General features: G+C 43.1%; 1 protein-coding gene across 2 annotated transcripts in view; it reads right to left on the bottom strand.

Moving 5' to 3' along the window:
- Positions 1-19,733, bottom strand: part of FMO4 (flavin containing dimethylaniline monoxygenase 4) — a 29,293-nt gene extending 9,560 nt beyond the window's left edge. The window contains exons 1-4 of one of the 2 annotated variants that reach the window (XM_001496204.6): positions 19,381-19,733; positions 15,318-15,457; positions 12,653-12,841; positions 11,860-12,022 (exon numbers count right to left, since the gene is read on the bottom strand). In XM_001496204.6, the coding sequence (XP_001496254.3) occupies positions 11,860-12,022; positions 12,653-12,841; positions 15,318-15,449 (484 nt within the window). In that variant the 5' untranslated portion in view covers positions 15,450-15,457; positions 19,381-19,733. Of the gene's footprint in view, positions 1-11,859; positions 12,023-12,652; positions 12,842-15,317; positions 15,461-19,380 lie in introns of both variants that reach the window. The other variant, XM_005609653.4, reaches the window with a different exon arrangement.
- Positions 19,734-21,607: the final 1,874 nt, after the last annotated feature.

Below are 21,607 nucleotides of genomic sequence, written 5' to 3'. Positions count from 1 at the left end.
TGCTGCTAATCGCAGAAAGTAGAACCAGCATATCCTTATCCCATTGGACGCTGTGTGCCCAGGTATAGATTTAGTACACCATGCCTTGTTAAAAATATGGGAAAACTTATATTCCGTAGGAGTGTTCCCTTTGAAAGCAATGACTTAGGGAAATCAAGCTTACTGCAGGCAATAATAAACGTTTCATGCATGACCCTGAACATCCTAGGCAAGAAGTAGATTACTGATGCAAGTTATTTTACACAATAGATACATTCTGTAAGACTGTGATTTGTGTATGTAACATATTTACAAATTGAATTTTAACTCAATTAAAATTTTCCACAAAAGAAATTTGTGGCAAGTTCTTGTGTAAATAAAATAATTATTCTTGTGACTTAGGCTTGTTACTTATACCTTACGCTTATTTTACTTTATGCTTCATTATATGCTTAATGCTTTATTATACTGTACGCTCATTTATACTTTATTCTTATTTACATTTGTGTTTGTGACTGACCTTTCAAGCTCCTAACACTCTGTCAATAGACATATATCACTATTACGATATTTACGTATGTGAGAAGGGCTACCAAATATTTCCCCTCTTGGTTTATTTTTGGTAATTATCCCTGTGGTAGATATAAATCAAGGATTCACATCAGCTAAGAACAGTAGTAACAGTGGAAGCAGGGGTGTATACAGTGAAGGCTGCAGCAGTGGAAATTATTCCGTTATTATAATGAAAATTATGAGAGGTGGCAGAGGAAACAACAGTGATGGGGCCAGTCAGAGTGACTGTTAGACCCATTGATGGGTGAGCTGAGGCACTGACAAGGAATCAGAGAGGGAAGCTCTGCAGTTTAGAGGAGCTGGCAGCCTCCTACCTCAATGCTTCAAGTACTTTTCAAACTTTAATGTACAAAGATGAAAGTGTCTCCTAGAATATATCATTCTCCTACCCTTCAGTCATTGATTCATTCATTTACTCAATAACATTTATTGAATAGCTACTATTTACAACGTGATGTTTTAATAAGATTCTTTGCCTGCTGAGGTTTCAGAAGCTGAAAACTAAATACAATAGTTGCCACATTCCAAGTGAGATGCTAAACCAACTATGCAGAATTTGCAAAGAATGGTACCCAGACCACTTATGTCATCCTTAGCCCCTCACTCACGTTGATGGTGTCAAATTAATAAACCTCATTAAATTGGAGTCAGGAGGCCAAAAGGGGGAGCTCTCCTGCCGCTGTCAATAACAGAGCCCAACAGCAAGAAGAAAGACACCCTATTCTTGATCAGCAAGAAGCTAGGTCAATGAAAGACTGTCACAACTCAGCCAATGGAAAGCCACTACACATAGAAATCTCAATTCCTCCAATGGGCTCCTTGTTTACAATAGCCCTCCCAACTTCCTCTTCCCCTCTGTAAAAGAGTTTCTTCTCCCTTGCTGCTGGGGGCTTGCACATGGCTCACCATGGTTGCAGACCTCAATTGCAATTCTTTGCTGATCGTGAATAAACCCATTTTTGCTGGAGAAATAACTGGCTGTCTCTTTCTCTCGTTTTTATTCTTTTTTTTTTTTTTAAATTGGCACCTGAACTAACATCTGTTCCCAATCTTTTTTTTTTTCCTCCCCAAAGCCCCCCAGTACATAGTTGTATATTCTAGTTGTAGATCCTTCTAGTTCTGCTATGTGGTACGTGGCCTCAGCATGGCCTGATGAGCGGTGCCATATCTGCACCCAGGATCCGAATAGTGAAACCCTGGGCCACTGAAGTGGAGCGGGTGAACTTAATCACTCGGCCACGAGGCTGGCCGCCTGGCTGTCTCTTTTTTGGAGGTCAGCCTTTTGGTGGCTCATATGGGGATCCAGAGAAGACCCCTCATGACTTGGGCTGGTGAGCAAACAAATATGGTACCCACAAAAGAGCCCATTAAACTCGCTGCTTTTCTCGTCAGCCCTGGAGTTCGAGGGTAAGTCTTTTCACCTGGACCCGAGCTTCCACCCTGTTCGAGTTGGAGGCTCCTCAGCTTCTGTTTGAGAGCTGTATGAAAGCTTCATCCTTCTCTGGTTAAGGCTTTGTCTGCGAGTACTCGGGGGGCACTTTGACCTGACTCTGAATTGGGCTGTTTCTTTGAACCTTGCTAGGCTTCGGCCAGATTCCTTTGGGAACTGGACTGTTTCTACTGGATCTGCTCAGCCTTCGGTCTAACTTTTGGACTGTTCCTTGGAACCGTGCTGGTCCAGCCTTCGGCATGACTCCCTTGGGAGCAGACTGCTCCTTAGAGCTGGAGTTGACCTACCTTCAGTCCAATTTGCTCAGAAACCAGACTGGTCTTTGGAACCGTGTTGATTAGACCTTTGGTCCATCTTGATGAAATTGGACTGTTCTATCGGGACTGGGTGGTATTAAGCCTGCAGGCTGTTTCAGCTATTCAAGCTGTTGGAGTTACAAGCTATTTAACCTTTTTAAGCTATTTCAGCTGTTTGAGAATCATTTCTTTGCTCTAGAGAAAAACCTCTAAGAAAGGGGATCTCAGTTATCTAAATATTTTGAAGGTGTCCCTCCCATGCCCAGAGAACCCAGTCAATTTTATTTTTAAAAACTGGAGTCATTCCTCATGCACGTTTCTCACTAAATACACTGATTTAACCAAAAGTGATTTATAATATCAAGGGCAATTATGGGAAATTTTTGAACTCATCAAACTTACTTTTTTAAGAGCTGAATTAGACAACTACAGCTCTGTAGTTTCCAAAACTGAATGGAATGCCTGTTTTTGATGGGTATTCTGAGGCTTCCAAATGTTATCAGGAGTCTAAAATTGCCTCTTCACAAAATAAAATTTTAAGATTACCTGAGGCAAGCAAATGATTAAAGAAAGATAAAATAGCTTTTAAGCCTCATCTTCCTCTCCCTGGTGCCATCTTGTTTCTCTTCCCTGGCTTCTTTGTCTCAGGGTCTGCCTCCAGCGCCATCTTTCTCCTTCTCTTCTATATTGGCTACACCCCCTCCTTACTCTCAGTTCCCCCACACTAACTCTCTTGCCGAACTCCCCCTTTTCCCTGAACCTCTCCCCACTCCCTCTTCCTCTGAACCTATCAGAACTGGCCCCTTTAAAATTAAGCCTTCTGAGGATGCTGAGGCTAAACCCTTAATTTCTTCTACTCCCTGAACAGGGCTGAACTGTGAGCCACAGTCAAACATTTTCCCAAAGTAACTGAAGATCCTCACAGATTTGCAGAGGAATTTAATATAGTCATTCAAACTTATCAACATGGTTTCTCTGGCTTATATCAGCTAGTTCCTATGCTCGTTGGTGAAAGCCAGGCCCAGCACTGGATGAAAACTGCTAATTGGGAAAAATCCTGAAAGGTCTCTAGAATTACCACCAGGAGACCAAACCACAAATCTGTTGCATGATCAGGCTCAGGTGATTGCAAGACAACTTCATCAGGCAATTCCTAGGGCTTTCTCGAAGCCTGTTGATTGCAACAAAATTAGCCTGTGCACAAAAACCTGATGAATCTGTTCGTGCTTATTACAGTTGACTTCAGGTTGTCTTTAAAGACATTCTGGTCTTCCTTCAGATGGTGCTTCCACCTGGGTAGCTTTAACTCTATGTTTATTAATGGGCTAAACTGGGAGCTTCTGCTTCTAATAAAAAGGACCAGGATGGACTGAAAACTATGTCCACCTCAAATTTAGTTAACCTGGCAAACCAGCTCTCTTGCATTCTAGAGGGTCACCTAGAAGAAAGACTGCTGAAATTCTTAATCTTCAACTCCAGCAAATGAAACCCCCTAAATGAAACCAAAAACTTCCTAATTTCTGTTATTATTGCAAAGAGCCAAGACATTGGAAAAGAGATTATTACAACTGCCTTCAAGTCCTCTAACCAGCCTTTCCAATGTCCTTCAAATTCTCACTGATGTGGCTTCAAAGAAGTATGGTGGCTCTTCCCAATCCTCCCTCTTAAATGACCTGGAGAAACGTTTCTCCAGATTGGGAATGGATCTCCTTCTTTCCTAACTGACGCTGGAGCCAGACTATAGGTGCGCAGCCCCACGCCACTTCTATAAAGCAGCCCCTGCCTTGGAGCACGGAAACAGTTCAAGTAGTGGGGATCTCTAATAAACCTCAAAGGGCTCCTGTCTCTCAACCTCTTCCCTTCTGTTTAGGCCCTCTGAGAGACACAAACGTTTTTCTCCTTAGTTCCTCGGCCTCTATTCATTTATAAGGTTAAGACTTCTTGGAAAAGTATCATGCTAGAGTTTCTTTCTCCTGAAAGGGAGAAATAATTCTAGAATTTGACAGCCATCATGAAAACAGCCAACCCGGTGAATTAAATGACCCTTTGACATCTTTCATTTGTTCCATCTCTGGTGGTACTAGAGCTGATTCTGGAAAAACATGGATCATTTGTCCCTACTGAGTCAGCTACCACCCTCCTTATGGGCAAAATCTCCAATGATATTGGTAAAATTCACAGCGCTCCTCCCATCAAGATTCAAATAGATCCGAGGCCAGCCTGGTGGCACAATGGTTAAGTTTGCACATTCCGCTTCGGCGGCCCAGGGTTCACCAGTTTGGATCCCAGGTGCGGACACGGCACTGCTTGGCAAGCCATGCTGTGGCAGGCGTCCCACATTTAAAGTAGAGGAAGATAGGCATGGATGTTAGCTCAGGGCCAGTCTTCCTCAGCAAAAAGAGGAGGATTGGTGGTAGATGTTAGCTCAGGGCTAATCTTCCTCAAAAAAAAGATTCAATCAGATCCCTCAAAACCTCTCCTCAGAATTAATCAATACTGTATAAATAAAGAAGCCCTTCAAGGTACAAAGCTCAGAACAGAGGAAAACAAGGCCTCATTATCCCTTATGCTAGTTCCTGTAACACTCCTATTGTATCTGTGAGAAAACCCAAGAGCTAGGGGTGGAGGTTTGTCCTGGCCCTCTGAGCAATAAACGTCATTGTTATCCCTCAACACTCTGTTGTTCCTAACCCTCACACCCTACTAACAGGCATTCCCCTTGGGAACAAATTCTTTCTGGCAATTAATTTGTGCAGTGCATTCTTTAGCACTTGAGTTGATGAAGCTGGTCAATACATTTTTGCCTTCACTTGGGAAGGAAAACAATTCATCTGGACAGTGATGCCTCGCCTCAGGATTTTACTGAGAGTCTTTCTTATTTTTCACAAAGCCTGAAGGCTGGTCTGGATGATATAAAGCTCCCCAGGGGCTCCACTTTGTTGTCATATGTGGATGATTTGCTTCTTTGCTCTCCTTCCCACGTCTCCCCACAGGAAGACAGCATCCACTTGCTAAAGCGTTAGCCTTAAGGGGACATAAGGTCACCAAGGAGAAATATGCAGTTTGCCAAACCCAGATTCCATATTTAGGGCATCTGACATCAGAACAAGGACTCCATCTAGATCGAGGTAGGCTAGATGGTGTCCCAAATTTCCCCAAACCAAAAACGAAGTGCCAACTGTGAGGGTTTCTTGGGCTAGTTGGTTATTGCCAAAATTGGATTCCAATTTCTCTCTTGTGGCCAGACTTCTGTATGTTTTACATACACCTCAACCCAATTTTATGGGAAGAATCAGATGACGTAGCCTTTAAGGCCTTCAAGGAGAGTTTGATGAACTTACCTGCCCTTGGACATCCCAGTTATGAGAGTCCCTTTTTCCTCTTTGTATATGAAATGCCCTTGGGGTACTCACCCAAAAACAGAGGAACCGCCACTGGCCCATCGGGCATGATAGCCAGCATCTGGACCCTGTGGCACAGCATTACCCCCCTGCCTCAGAGCCATTACTGCCACTGCTTTTTCAGTTAAGGCCTCTGAGAAAATCACTGTAGGATCCTCTTTAACCATTTTTGTACCTCATGCAGTAGTAGCCCTCTTGAATTCCCATCCCACTCAACATATTTCAGCCAGCTGCCTCACCTCCTATGAAATTGTTCTGTCCACTGCTCCTCACATAACTCTTTTATGCTGTCATAATCTTAACCCTATTACTCTTCTCCCCTCTGTTACTGATGAAGTCCCTCATGACTGCTTAATGCTGATGGATCACCTCCTGACTCCCCATGACGATCTGCAGAAAACTCCTTTGGGTAATGTTGACTTCTCTTGGTTTCTTATTTAAAAGGTGGCAATAGAAAATATTGTGCGGGGTATGCTATTGTAATGCCTTTAGACACTGCTGAGGCAGCACTTTTACCCATGGCTACTTTGACATAACAGACTGAATTATATGCTCTTATATGGTCTTGTGCTTCAGCCAAAGGCAATACTGTCAATACTTATACTGATAGTAGGTATGCTTTTGGAGTAGCTCATGATTTTGGAATGTTGTGGAAGTAACAGAGCTTCTTTACTTCCAGCCGAAATAAAATTTAAAATGGTCCCTATGTTCCAGAATTATTGGATGCTATACTTTTACCTGCTGCTTTAGCTATTATTAAGATCCCAAGGCATTCTAACCTTGACTCTCTGGAAGCTAAAGGAAATCTCCTTTCTGATATTTCTACCAGAAATGCAGCCCTTAAAGGAACCAACAACAGCCAAGCCCTTGTCATGGTCCAAAGAGATATTTTTCCAAATGATAACTTAGAAGCTGACTAGAGAAGCCCAACAATTGGCCTCAGGAAAGGAAAAACAAGGTGGGAAATTCAACAATTGTTGGATTGATATAAAGAGAAAGCTCTTGTTCAAACCAAATAACAACTCAGTCATCCTAGAGACTCTAAAATTCCCTCTCCTAACCACTGAACATGCATTAAACCATTCGTCTACTGACAAGATGACAGCATTCATGAATCAATACTGGTGGAGAAATATTAACAAGGCTGCCAAAAGTGCCTATCTCAGTTGTCTCACTTGTCCAAAATACAAGACGCCTGCTCATTCTGCTCCCAGACATTTTATACTGCCTAATGGACCACTGGAAGTTTGGCAAATGGATTTCATACAACTTCCCCTGTCTCATGGATATAAATATGTTTTAGTCACGGTTTGTATGTTTTCTCACTCGACTGAAGCCTTTCCTTGCAGACAGGCTACTGTCTCGTCAGTGGCTGAAGTCCTTTTGGAAAGGATTTCCCCCACCTGGGGAACCTCACTTGAACCTCTTAGTGATTGAGGAACCCATTTTACTGGTCAGGTACTTCGACAAGTCTGCACCGTTTGGCTGGTTTCACAACACTTTCACTGTGCTTACCATCCCCAATCCTCTGGTTTAGTCAAACACATTAATGGTATTATTAAGATTCACTTGGCAAAATTTGTAGAGACTCTCCAAATACCTTGCCAAAAGCATTGCTGTTGGTTCTTCTAAATTTCAGATCCACCCCCTCTGGAACTGATAACCTGTCACCCTTTGAGACGGTCACAGGACGCCCAGGGTACTTGGCTCCTGCCTCTTTTCACCCACAGCTGATAGAGGGAGATATACTCCAGTATTACAAAGGCCTAATTATGCTATTTATTTTCCCATAAATTCTGCCTTATGCTTCTATTAAAAATAAACACGTTTTGGTAGAGCAATCTTTTCAGAGCACGGTCCAGGGAGATCAAGACATTAAGCATCACACCTTGCAACCTGGAGATTTTGTCCTTTGGGAAAGACACTTCCAGAAGGACTTGCTGGAATGACCCCTACTGGTCCTGCTAACCAACCCTTGTGCTGCAAAACTCCAGGGAGTAGACTCTTGGATCCATGTGACACATCTAAGGAAAGCACCAAACCCTCACGAGCCTTGCACCTCATCTGGTGACCGGGAAGTAAAAATTTCCAAGAATTGAAGCAGACAACATCTGACGAGACGGCTTTCCCAAGATGCCCAGACCAGGCCTGTTGGAAATTTGTCAAATCTTTGACAATGACATAATGCTTCAGATGCTCTCCGAAGATCTTGATCACATACAGACTTTAGAAAAGAAAAATGCCAGGGAGTTCTCTCTTCTGTCCCTCCTTCTTTCTCAAATGTGACCTCAGCAGGGTTCTAACCTGTGTACTTTCCCTTTGATGTAGGACATGACCAAGGAAAGGTCCTTCCTGGCAACAAGGGACAAAAAGCTGCTGAAACCAGAAAAACCTGACTCTTGATCAGCAATGCTTTTGGAGAAAGATCTTGATCAAAAGGGGAAAATGCCAAATCAATAAACAGAAATCTTGGGGCCGGCCCACTGGTGTAGTGCTTAAGCTTGCATGCTCCACTTTTGTGGCCCGGGGTTCCTGGGTTCAGATCCTGGGCATGGACCTAGCATCACTTGTCAAGTCACACTGTGGCAGCACCCCACATAAAATAGAGGAAACTTGGCACAGATGTTAGCTCAGTGGCAATCTTCCTCAAGCAAAAAGAGGAAGATTGGCAAGAGATTTTAGCTCAGGGCCAATCTTCCTCACACACACACACAAAGAGAAATCTGATTAAATTGGAGTCACGCAGCCAAAATGGAAAGCTCTCACACCCTATGTATATAGCAGAGCACAAAAGGAAGAAGAAACACTTTCTCTTCTTGACTGGCAAGAAGCTCAGCCAATGAGATACTGTCAAACCCAACCAATGAAAAGCCATTACACATTGAACTCTTGATTTCTCCAACAGACTCCTTTTTTTTACAATAGCTCCCCCACAGTCCTCTTCCCCCCTGTAAAAGAGTCTCTCCTCCCTTGCTGCTGGGGGCTTACACATGGCTCACCATGGTTGCAGACCCCAAATTACAATTCTTTGCTAATCCTGAATAAACCCATTTTTGCTGGAGAAACAAGTGGCTATTTGTTTAAAGTTAACAAGGACTTGAAGTTGAAGTGGGCCAGGAGTTGAAAATTGGAGAATTTCATGAAAGCATTTAAAGTGCGGTGGCATTTTCTATCCTCTTGATTTTGGAGCCAGGTTCACGGGGCTTCAAGGAGAGAAGTGTGAGATCTTGACCCTTGGAGTCTACGGAGCACAGAGACTGGTGTTTGACCCATGCCTGAAAGGCTGTGAGTGGAACTGTCTTCAGGGGATGGTGGCTGCACTGGTAGCAAGTTGACACTGTGAGATACACAGTATTTCGCATGGACCAGATGAGAGCCATTTAGGAGAGAGGCCGTCTGGTGTCAATTTAAAGGGACTTTGCACAGGTAGGTATCTGGACAGGCAATGAGACCTTAACAGAAGTCTGTGTGGACTCCTGTGTGGTTCCTGGGCAGGAACCAGGATTTAAGGAGCTGTAAGTGGCAAGCCCGAGAGTGTGTGGCCTATAATGTAGGGCCGCAGTGAGAGATCCCCAGTATCAGAGTGTCTCTCTGAAGCAGAACCTGTGAAAACATCCCACAAAGTATCAATCTTAAACACCTCCAAGGATGGAGAAAGCTAGCACTTGATTGGCACCAGTCAAGTAAAACCTTTTCTTCCACCTGACTTCTCTTCTTTCTGCAGACTTCAATTCTGGAAGAGTCAGAAACTGCAGCCGGTGGGTGAAGGGTTTGGTGGGAGGAGGAACTGGCAGAGGAAGGGAGAAGACAAAGCTTATCCTTTCTACAGATCTTTTTGACAGATAAGGCAGAGCTAGTCCTGATATTTTCTGTGTGGAGAAGAGTTCATGTTTTCAAGTAAAACATTCATGTTCAACCTTTGTCTTAAAATTCTTCGTGAAAGATGCTGTGGTGATTAGTGAAAAGCGGAAAAGGAATCTTAAAAAGAGTTAACTTCAGCCAGATGTCAGAGTGGGTTTGACAGCATTTTTAATCATTACGCAGACAGTTGTGGCTCTTTTGCACTCTAGTGTAAGTAACGATGGACAGAAATTACTGTATCTATTCCCAAACTGTTTGGATTTTGGTCAGAGCTTTGTCTTCCAATGCCTTGACATTTCCTTGAGAGAACCATAAGTCTATTTGATGGTATTTTCTGGATTTCTTGGGTGTTTGAAATATTTACATTACCAGGGAAGGAGTTCAGCATACGCCACCCAAAAGATGCCACCCAAAACAGGCCAGGGTTACAACTTAACTAAGAGGGCTAAGTACTCATTTTGGTGGAATCACATGCCTCTTAGGAAGCAGGTTCTTATGGATAATTCTCAGAAGGTGGATAATCATTCACTGTGGGTCATGATTCATGGCAGTAGTGATTAATGTTTGTTTATAGAGTGCTAACTATGCGCTCTGCTAAGTATTTTATGTGTATGATCACATTTAATCCTCATGACTGCTCTGTGAGACAAGAACTCATTTCCACTTTGCTGAGGTTTAGAGAGATTAAGTTAACCCAAGATTATGCAACCAGTGCCAGGATTTGGTCCAGGTTGTTTGACTCCAGAACTTTGTTCACGACCATTATGCTAAAGGCCACATATCAAGGGTCATTGCCCCGATGGAACTGTAGCAGACCAGGACCCCATGGAAACCTTACACCATATCCACTCATCAAGATACCTCACTCTGGGAACACAGAGGAAATTGGGATTATCTGTCCTGGGGTACCCTGTAACAGATCCTTCTAAAGTCTGGTCAAAACCCAAGAGGAGTCTCTGAAGTCCACATGTGTGGGTTTCTTCCTTCTCCATAATCTTGGTTGTAGGGGAAAAGAGGGGCACCTCAATATTTCTATTGCAATCATTTTTTTCCAGAGGTCATTAATGTGTGTAGAAATGTCTGCTCTCAAAATGATCCAAGGCTACCCTGCTATTCTAGTTTATGTTTTTCCAGTCTCTTCCCTCGGGACCAGCTCTGCCAGTTTATACATTTCATCCTGCCACAAGCCTCCTCCCCTCTCCGCTTTTGATTGACGTTTTGTAACAGCGTTCTTTACATTTAGTCTAAGTGGAGCTGCAGGCAGTTAGGAGTAAAGGGTGCGCCATCCCAAACCCGACAAGACACTAAATTCCAAAAGCATCAATTGTTTGACCCTTGTAACATATTTCCCCGTAGAAACACTGTTCTAAGAGGTGGTTATAAATCCCTTTAGTACTGTGTGGTTGTGTGTTTAGCCCCCAGATGGGCAGCAAGTCTGAAGCTGAACCATCATTTATGATATTGCTTCTTTGCAAAATTATGTATTGAATTCTCACTTGACCCCTAACACATTTTTTATTTGAATAGGATATTTTGTTAATTTGAGATTATGTTTATAAGACTTATATTTAATTTTTCTTTATTGGCCAAGATTTGAAAACCTTATTCCTCATACTTTTCCTCCCTTAAAAGTTCTTTCAATTAAGTTCCAAACTTCACTTGCTCAATTGCCTTTAGGGCCACTTACAAGTGACAGAAGAAGAGTAGCTTTACTGTGTCTTAGTAATCCTCATATGATCTCAAAAGATGGAGATTTGCCAAGTGTGAGAATGTGCTGTTGGAACCAAAAGCATTTCCAAAAGGGAATTTCTAGGACTTCTTTGTATTGATGGCCTTGGTATAAGAGGTGTACAGATTAGTATTGTGGTGACTATTTTGAAGGGTGAAAATATTCCTTTGGATGTATAATTTCTGGTCTTAAAAAAAATCTGTCAAGTTTCCTTATAGTCTCACTTCCTTTAAGGTATTAAATGACAGGTCACTTGTAATTCAATGACAAAACTCAAAGCCTGTTTTTTTCATGACAGATATGATAGTTTTGAGCCTTATGTGATCACTGAATTTCAATTAGATAGGCATGCTAAAGCTTAAAAAATAAAAGTAGCATTTATATTAATAAGTAAATAGTAAGACCTGACACCTACATGGTGGTTTCTACCCTTCAAAATTATTTTGTATGTTATTTCTGAGAGTGAACATAAACTTGTCTATAATCATTAGAAATTATTTCCAATTACAAATCAATAACTTTTCTTCTAGAAGAATCCAGAAGGGTAGGCATCAGGTAAAAATGACTTACCAGGAAAGGACTGTAAAGGTAAGTGGGGATTCAGAAAGCGTCCACTGCAAACCATGACAGCATCAAAGACAGCTCTGTCCTGCTTTCCTTCTGTCTCTGTGACAACATCCCACTGACCAGTTTCGGAGAAGTCTGGACGCTTCGTTATGCTGCACACTGTTGTCTGGAAGCAAAAGGCCAACACTTTCTATCAGATGCCTTGGAACCTTAGGCACTGACTGGTCTGGTAACCATGTTTGTTATTTCAAGGGGGCCAAGTCAGTCCCATTATAGGTGATCTGTCAATTGGTTTATCTTCTTCCTAGAGAAGTTAAGTAACTCATGCCAAGTCTCAGAAGTAGTCATATCGACTAGGACCCAAAACATCTGAATGCCTTCATTGGGAGGAAGAAACATTCAGTTTTTATTCCTGGTGAGAAGGAGATGAGTTAAAATACTGAATGCATTGGAAAAATTTAGGAAAATGAGTTTTGACCCATTATAATTTCTGTGGTTCAGACTTCTAGGTGCTTCTTCCCAATGGTTTTCATGAACAAAATTCATTTTTCCTTTCTCCTCAAAAAAATTCTAAATTTCATCCTGAATGAGAGTTTGGATTTAGAGGAGGAATCAGGAAATTCAATATTTTAATGACTTGTTTGAGTAAAACACGAGAAGCAGAAGTGAGGAGTCTTTATTATCTGCCTTTATAGAGACAAAATCCAGAAGCAGTTTACTTAAGCATCCCTTTTCTACTAGATCACTGAATGGGCCAGTCCCTACTCATCAACCGCCACAACCCAAGGTGTCTTACCCTAAACCGAATGTATTTCAAAAGGTCAAAGTGCTCAGCAAATTCTTGGAGGTAGCCCCAAAATTTTTCGTGCTTCATGAAATTGGGATAATCTTCTTGGAAGGGGAAGTCACTGTAACACGACATTTCTTTGCAGATATTTGTCACTAATGACCTGTAGACCCTGGTCATCCCATCCTTAGAAGTTTCCTGTGGTGAAAGCACAGTTAGCCTGATGGGGTGGAGGAGACAGGAGGCAGAGAGCAAAGATTGTCAGCAGTTAGCATCCCACGTGTAATTCCAAAGAGTTCCAGGAAGACTTAGCCTTGGGTCCCCACGCTATAGTTACTAGAAATCATTGGTGAGATTGGAATGATGAAATGCAGTATCTGTCTCCAATTACAAAGAAGTTAACATCATTTAACAGGGCTCTCTAAGACTCACACTGCCCTTACCTGGATCCCTGAAGATGGGGCCCACGGTCTAACTTGCTCATCTTCTCCTCCTTCCCCTGCTGGGGTTGATCCCTCCACTCAGGCTCTGAACCTCTTCCTCTTGCTTTTGCTCAGGGAACTTCTCATTGATTTTTCTGTTTATTGTCTATGTATGTTTTCAGTCACTCTCTCTTTGTCGGTTCCTTCTCACCAGCACTTAAAATACTGAATACTCTAATTTTAAAAACAAAACACAGCCCCTTTCAACCTATCTCCTCTTCTAGCCTCGTCTCTCTCTGTCCTATCTCAATCTTCATGAAAGAATAATCAGATACTGGCAGCCTCTGTTTTCTCATGGATTCCTCAACTCGTCGTTGTCTTGTCTCAGTCTCCATCACTCAACAACCAAGACAACAAAACAAAATGATCTATATTAAAGGCACCAATGAACTTCTTGTGGCTGAAACTAATCTCTATTTCTCCTTCAAGTCTCTTTCTTAGCTGTCACTTTCTCTAAGAAGCCTTCCACGTCCCAACAGATCTGCAGAAGGCAGCTGTTGTGGCCCCACAGGACGCTGTACTTCTAACACAGAACTGATCACACTGCACTGTAATGATCTGCTTACTGTTTCTGTTCCCCCCCAGACTGTAGGGAGTGCAGGGTCCCTGTCTATCTTGTCCCCCATTGTGTCCTGGTAGAGGGACATCATGAGTACTTATAGAACGGATGAAAATTAATACTACAATAGCTTTTTTTTACTGAGGAAGATTAGCCCTGAGCTAACATTTGTTGCCAATCCTCCTCTTTTTTACCTTGAGGAAGATTAGCCCTGAGCTAACATCCATGCCAATCTTCCTCTATTTTATGTGTGGGTCGCCACCCCAGCATGGCTTATGAGTGGCATAGGTCTATGCCCAGGATCCGAACCCATGAACCCTGGCTGCCAAAGTGGAGCATGCCAAACTTAACCACTAGGCCATGGGGCTGGCCCCTACAATTGCATTTTTGAAAAAAAAAGTATATATATGAAGAAATTACATCAAAATTTTAATAGTGCTGACCTGTGGGTATTGGTATTATGTTTAATTTGTATTTTTACTTTTGTTTCACTCAGTATTATTTTCTAAAGTTAATCAATATTGCTTTAGAATAAGAGAAGGGGACCAAACCAACCATGGGGTCAATAGAAGAAGGTACACAAACCAGGCCTAATATTTTCTTTCCACATTGACATTTGGTGGCTTGATGAAGCTCACAGTACACCAGAAGAATTGTTTTTCCTAGTACACTATAATCCTAGCATTGTGACCATTCCTGGTTACATATATTCCTTATTATGTTTTCTTCACCACTCATTAAAGACTGGCAAATGCCACCTCCCCCATGAAGGCTTCCCTCATTCATACCAATTTTCAGCACTCTCCCCCACCTTGAGCTCACACTGAGTGTTGCTCTTCTCTTCCCCTTGATGCACTTAGTACTTGGGTCTCCCATCTTCTGACACCTTATACCCTACCACTGGGGCAGACCCCTCCATCCCCACTGAAGACCCTGCCACTCCCGGTAACCAGGACCAATCCTGGCCAGAGACACATGATATTTAGCCACTTCCAGCCCCACTTTCTGATGCTCAAGTCATCTGCCGGCTGGCCTAGCTCTGAGCATGACCCGCTAGGCTGCATATTCCACTCCTAAGAAGGCGTGATCAGTGCCTGGCTTCCTCTTGTTCTGATAATGTGAAAGCTACCTGCCCCACCCCTTGACCTTTCAAGGTCTGGGTTCTTGCCTCACCCTTGCCAATTCTTTTCCCAAAGTACCCGAACAATGCCTGGGGGGGCGGGGGGGTTCCACTCCCTGCTGCCAGCCTCCATCGTTCCTAAAGAGCCCTCTGCTCCATATTCACCAACGCCATTCAGCTTACCCTACGTGACACTTTGCTACTACATCTTAGAATGTCCATGGTCTAGAAATTGCCACAACTTCCAGTACTATGTGTATGTACAAGACTTAACCCTTCCTTCTTCTCTCTTTCAACTGTCCCCGTCCCTGCTCTGCCAATTCTGCAGGTTCATCTCCTATCAGATTGCATTCTGCAGAGTTATTAGCATGGCACCATGTCTGAGCTTGTGTTGTTGTGGTGAGCTGCTCCTTTACTTGATCACCAAGGAGGCTACAGCCACTGCGCCTGAGCAGGGACAAAGCAAATGGCCAGATCATGGTTGATGAGAGTGGGAGGGTCTGAACTACGCACAGTGAACTTCCACAGTCCCCCGATGTCATCACTTCTCTCAAAGCAGGTGGGCTCCAGGTCCTCATCCAGGCAGCACTTGATGGACGACAGGCCACTCACACCAGCTCCAACCACCGCAACTCGCTTGGCCATGCTGTGCTCTGCTGGAGGAAGGCCGAGCAAGCAGCTTTATTTGACAAGGCTGGAAGGGAGCTCCTGTCGCAGAACTTAACTTTTCTTGTGATATAAATATGCTCCTTTCGTCTTTGAGCTGAGGCAGAATCACATTTTGATTAAAAATGAGGGCTCTGAAATCAGACTGTTTTGGTTTAAATCCTGTTTTGGCTTCATTTATTAATGGTGTGTTCTTGGGCTAGTTGTTTATCCTCTCTGTGCCTCAGTTTCCTTATCAGTACAATGCAGGTGGAAATAATAACAATAAGACCTATTTTAAATATTTGTTATGAAATTAAAGTGACTGGTATATGTTAGGAGGGTTGTAGAAGTGTGTCTGCTACATAGGAGGTGCTCAATTAAATTTAGCTCTTACTATTAGGTAGTATAGGCAGGACCTTGATCCCTTTGAACTTTAGACTCCTTCAGTAGCAAAGGGACCCTTTGCTATCACCTAGCCACTCTGCACTCTAGGACCTGCAGCCAGCAGAAATGTTAGTTTTTATTCAAAGCATCTAGAGTCCCGAAGAATGGCTGGTCCTCGACCATGTCCTGCCATGCAACAAAGACATATGAATTGAGGGAGATTCTTAACCTGGCATGGAGGCGAGATTAACTGACCATAACACAGAACAAAGTGCCCAAGGAAAGTCATATGGGACATTCTAAAGTCCAAGATGAGGTCATACAGAAATGCCCATGCTTGTTAGGGGAGACTGAAGGAAACATGTGTCATGGGGATTTATAACCAGTTTTTCTTGATTTTATAACTGGGCTTCTGCAAGCTCAACATAGCTTTGGCTTTGATCGGATGGGCTAACCACTTAGTTAATTCCAGCAAATCAGGTTCATGTCACACTGAGACCCTTCATGTGTCAGGAGGACGCAGTTGCAAGTGCTGCCTTCCCCTGAACCCCCTTGGCTGGTTCAGAAACACGGGAAGAGCAGTGGAGACCTCATAGCATTTGTTTATAAACTATTTATAACCGATTTGACTTTGTCTTTGAAGACATGGTACTTTTTGAGGAGCGACCTTGCTGTGTGACACTTACGTGATCTGTGTAGTGTTATGCCGCTTCTCATAGTGGTATTTGCCTTGGGGGAACCAAGAGAGAAAGTATTTATCGAACCTTGGGCACCAGTAAATGGGAGAACACAGAACATCAGCATTTCACATGACTTAAGGCCACAATGCTAACAAGAGGCCGAGTCTGGAGTCTCTCTGGGTCTCTGACTCTGAGCCTGGATGTGTGCATCTCTTTGGTCTGAGAGCCTGAGGGGTCCTATGACCTCCGGGTACCCAGTCTCTTCCCTCCCCTGGGCTCAGTTTGCTGCTGCACCTTCGGGACGGGCTTGGGGGAGTTTGTCCCTATGGCTTCGTGGCGCACCTCGTAGTTGGATCAGAACCCCCATGCACAGAAATAGTGGGTTTACTGACTTTACAGAGGGCAGAGGAAGACTTCCAAGCCGTTGGGCCCCTCAGACTCCCCGGGAGCAGATCTGGGGACTTGCGCCAAGGATCCGAGGTATTTCTCAGGGCTGTGTTTCCAAATCTTACTTGCCATCCTGCCCTTTGTAAGGATGAGACTTCACGCCTGGCTTCATTATTTATAGCAAAAGGTAACTTCTTCCCCTCTGACTTTGGTTTATTTCAGAGTCTCTGTTGATTTGGGAGAGCTGGGGAGGCTGCAGTGAGAACTGACTAGGGAGGCAGCAGAACTGAGTTTGAATTCTGTCTCCACAACTGACTAGCCACGTGACCCGGAACAACCTACTTAAACACCTGAAGATTTAAACACCTTAAGATTTATTCTTTGTCAAATAAGAAAAATAGCTATGTTGAAGGATTGTTTGAGTTTAAACAAAGTGATATCACCTACACAAAAGTGCCTAGCGCCAGATATTTACTCAGCGTGCATGCCCGGCCTCCCTCCTTTCCTCTCTTCTCCCTGGAAAAGACAGCTCACACAGATACAGTTTATCAGCAAGGCTGGGAATGAGCAGGTAAACATACCTGTGTCTTCCTTTGGGTTGAGGAGTAGGAGGTCGAGACAGCTTTTTTTTTTTTTTTGATTGGCACATGAGCTAACAACTGTTGCCAATCTTCCTTTTTTTAATTCCTGCTTTATCTCCCCAAATGCCCCCAGGTCATAGTGGTATATTTTTGTTGTGGGTCCTTCTAGTTGTGGCACGTGGGATGCCACCTCAAAGTGGCCTGACGAGCGGTGCCATGTCCGCGTCCAGGATCCGAACCAGCAAAACCCTGGGCCGCCGCAGCGGAGCGTGCGAATGTAACCACTCGGCCACGGGGCCAGCCCCTAGACAGCTTCTAATCAGAAATAAATGGCCTCCACCAAAAAGAACACTGGAATTTCCAGGCCGCTAGGTAGAGGTCTGGAGTCATCAGATCTCGGCAGTGGACTGTCTTTGCAGTAACATCACGAAAGAAACGGCTGCTAATTGAACTGGTAAAATGCAAAATGTGCTGCAGTGACTGGACTGGCAGCAAATTAATTCATTCAACAGATACACCCTCGGTACTTCTAAGGGCAGGTGCTGAGCCAAGTGTGGGAGCCCCAAAGACGATTAAGAATTAGACTAAATAATAGTAGTGAAAAAAGACCCAGTGACTGTCCACAAGGAGATGCCACTGTATGGAGAGAGGCTGACACACAGGATGTCACATGGGACGTCCTCTGATGGCAGGGAGCTCTGGATACGAATGCTTGCACACAGTCTGGGGCTGTCACTTATGCCTGGAGACCCAGTCAGAGACACAGTGGGCTGTGTCTCCAGGCCAAAACCATCTTGTCCTTTACAGACTGACTTAAGAGACTGTACCAGCAGCAAAAACAAACTGGGAATTTGCACCTCTTAAAATGACCATATTTGCAGATTATGAATTTCTGAGCGAGGGCAGCCCTTTAAAAAATATCTTTAAGTGAACAAGGGAAGTTAGTGAGTGCCGTGGAAACTGGACCATCTGAGTTCTAGCACCGCTTCTGCCTCTAACCAGCTGCAGAGACTGGGACAAAATTCTTGATTTCCCTGTGAGATGGTTCCCACGTTTGTAAAATAGAGGGTTCTAGTAGTTTTCTCTTTGTTCCCTTCCAGCTCGAAAGAACTATTTTTATAAGTGAATGCCAAGTAATTGTTGCCAAAAATAGATGTGAATCGAAACGTAGGGAAGAATACTGCAGGCTGAATACTGCGGGGAAGAATACTGAAGGGCCAGAGGACACAGGTGTGTGCAAGCTCTTTGTAAACTATAAACTATGTTCACCTAAGGCCCTTTGTAGCTCAAAGGTCGCTTATATTTAGTTCCTTAACAGAAACAAGCCCTAAACTATTGACCTGGGCTTTTGAACAACATGAAAATCCCATCCTACACCTGATAGATCAGAAAATATAGGAATCATCTTTGAGAAATAGGGAGACTTGGGTGATTTGCAAATCATGTAATTGATTATATGATTTATTTAAGTTTGGAATTTGATCTGTTTATATTTCTTATTATCACCCCGCCAATGCTCTGGCTTTGTTACAGGATTCCCCATCATACCACTTGTGGAGTATTTTGAGTTTCTCAATGCCTGGCATTCCCATCTCATCCATTGGATGAATCAAAGGTGGGTCTAGAATCACAGAGAGCCCCCTGATTCTGTTATTCTCACTGACCCCTTCCTTTTGATGGTTTCCTCCTACATGGTGACTTTATTTTCTTACAATGTTCCCTTGCTTCTTGACTTTCTCCTTAATTCTGTTGCTTTAATCCTAATCAAGAGGCTCCTCAAGAAGAGAATCACATTTACTCTTAGGGAACACACTCAGCAGGGAGAATATTCATCCTTTGCAAAAGCAGCTTCTGGAAACATTTCCCCATTAACAAAGAAAAATCGAGGGCACTTACCTTGTTGGCATAGAGTAGATATTCTGACAAATTATTTCTCAAAGCCAGTAGCCAAAGATAGTGTTTGTCTTTAAAAAAAAAAAAAAATCTGGAAACTCAAACTCTGTTCTAAAAGAAAAATAAAGGAAGGCTAACTTTAGTCAAAGAGCTCTTAGTTTGAAACAAAGACCATTCGTCTTTTCTGTCATGCTGACAGCAGAAAGTATAATCGCTGAGGGAAAAAAAGTTGTGTAGGACACGAGCTTGATACTTCCGTGATCTCAAGGGAGGGCTAAATGACGCGTTAGAATACTGCTTTTGGATTCGAAGGACAGGAACGACTTCTGCCCCTTGCCCCCACCCTCCTGAACGTCACGGTTCCGGCATGACCTAAACTTGAAGGGAAGCACGTGGTAAGCGCTGCTCTTCTCATTGCAGCCTTTAGAGGGCGCCAAGTCACCCGAAATCCCAGCTCTCCGAGGAACAGGCGTTCGTCCTATTGACTCAACTCTGACTCCCGTGTCAGCCCCTCGAACCACCGCGGGAGCTGTCCAAGGGAGAAAGTAGTTTAGGGAACTCTCACCTTCTTGAGCGCAGTGCCTCCATGTCTAGAGTTCTCTAACCTCAGAAGTGTGATTTTAAAATTCAGAACTTACAAGGAATTTAAGCAGTTTCATCCTTTCAGAAAGAGTCAGCAGAGGGAGTTGGCAAAATGTGTTTGAGAAAGCATAAGACTGGTTTTAGATATTAACCTAGGGCACAAGAAGAGGAATATTACAGAAGCAGTGGCAATAACAGAATACGAAGTAGGCATCACCTCTTTTGGTTTTTTTCCTTCTCCAGTGAGTGCTTGGAAGCTGGTACAAAAGACCATCTTAGGTTCACTGAACAGTTTCTAGACCAGGAGCACGAATGCAAATGCCCACAGGGGTCAGAGGGCAACCCAAAGGAGGGAAGAGGGCCGGATAAGATCTGACTGGAAAGGACATCCCCGGTCTATTAGGTTCAGCTATATGGTGCCATTTGAGAGCATGAGCCCAATATTGCAAGGTTTTAGGATTTTTTCAATAGAAACTACAAATCCAGATTTTTATATGAAATATTCTGCTGGCAACAAATTAAAATTTTTTTTGAAAAACATCAGGCCCACAGAAAAGTTGAAAGAACAGCTTTGTTAATGAACAAAAAGTTAATGAACACCAACATACCCCTCACTTATTTCATCAACTATTAACCTCTTGGTACATTTTCTTCTTCTTTCTCTTTCTCTCTACCCCACACACATGTGCAAACACACACGCACACACACACACACATACACACATACCTAAAAGTGGTCTTCAAACATTAGGATGCCATCAGGATATTCAGCCCACATTTCACAAGAATAAGGGCATTCTTCCACACTGTCACATTACCGTTACCACGTCTAGGAAAGTCTTTTTAAGTGCACAATGCAGTATTGTTAACTGTAGGCGCTGTGTGGAACAGCAGATCTCTGGAACTTATTCGTCTTGCATAACTGAAACTTTATATTCATGGAACAACAAATCCCCATTTCTCCCTACCCCCAGCCTCTGGCACCCACCATTCTTCTCTCTGCTTCTCTGAGTTTAACCATGTGAGATACCTCACTTAAGAAGAATCATACAATTTGTCTTTCTGCGACTGGCTTATGTCTCCAGTTTCAGCAATGTTGTTGCATATGACAGGGTTTCCTTTTTTTCCCTTTTAAGGCTCTCACAATAAACCATCACGAGTGTATACCACATTTTCTTTACCCATTCATGTGTCCATGGACATTTAGGTTGTTTCCATATCTTGGCTATTGTCAATAATGCTGCAATGAACATGGTAGTGCAGAAATCTTTTCGAGATTCTCATTTCAATTCTTTTGGATAAATACACAGAAGCAGGATTGCTGGGTCATATGGTAGTTCTATTTTAAATTTTTTTGAGGAAGCTTCATACTATTTTCCATAGCAGCTGTGCTATTTTACATTCTGACCAGCAGTGTACAAGGGTTCTAATTTTTTCACATACTCGCCGATACGTACCTTTTATTTTGTTTTTAATAATAGCCATCCTAACAGATTTGAGGTGATATCACATTGTGGTTTTTATTTGGATTTCCTTGATGATTAGTGATGTTGAGCACTTTTTTATATACTTGTTGGCTATATGTATGTCTTTTTTTTTTTTGTTTTTGAGGAAGATTAGCCCTTCACTAACATCTGCCGCCAATCCT

Source organism: Equus caballus, chromosome 5 (assembly GCF_041296265.1).
Source record: "Equus caballus isolate H_3958 breed thoroughbred chromosome 5, TB-T2T, whole genome shotgun sequence".
Lineage (NCBI taxonomy): Eukaryota > Metazoa > Chordata > Mammalia > Perissodactyla > Equidae > Equus > Equus caballus.
The sequence above is the reverse complement of the archived record's forward strand: the minus strand, read 5'-3'. Positions and strand labels throughout refer to the sequence as shown.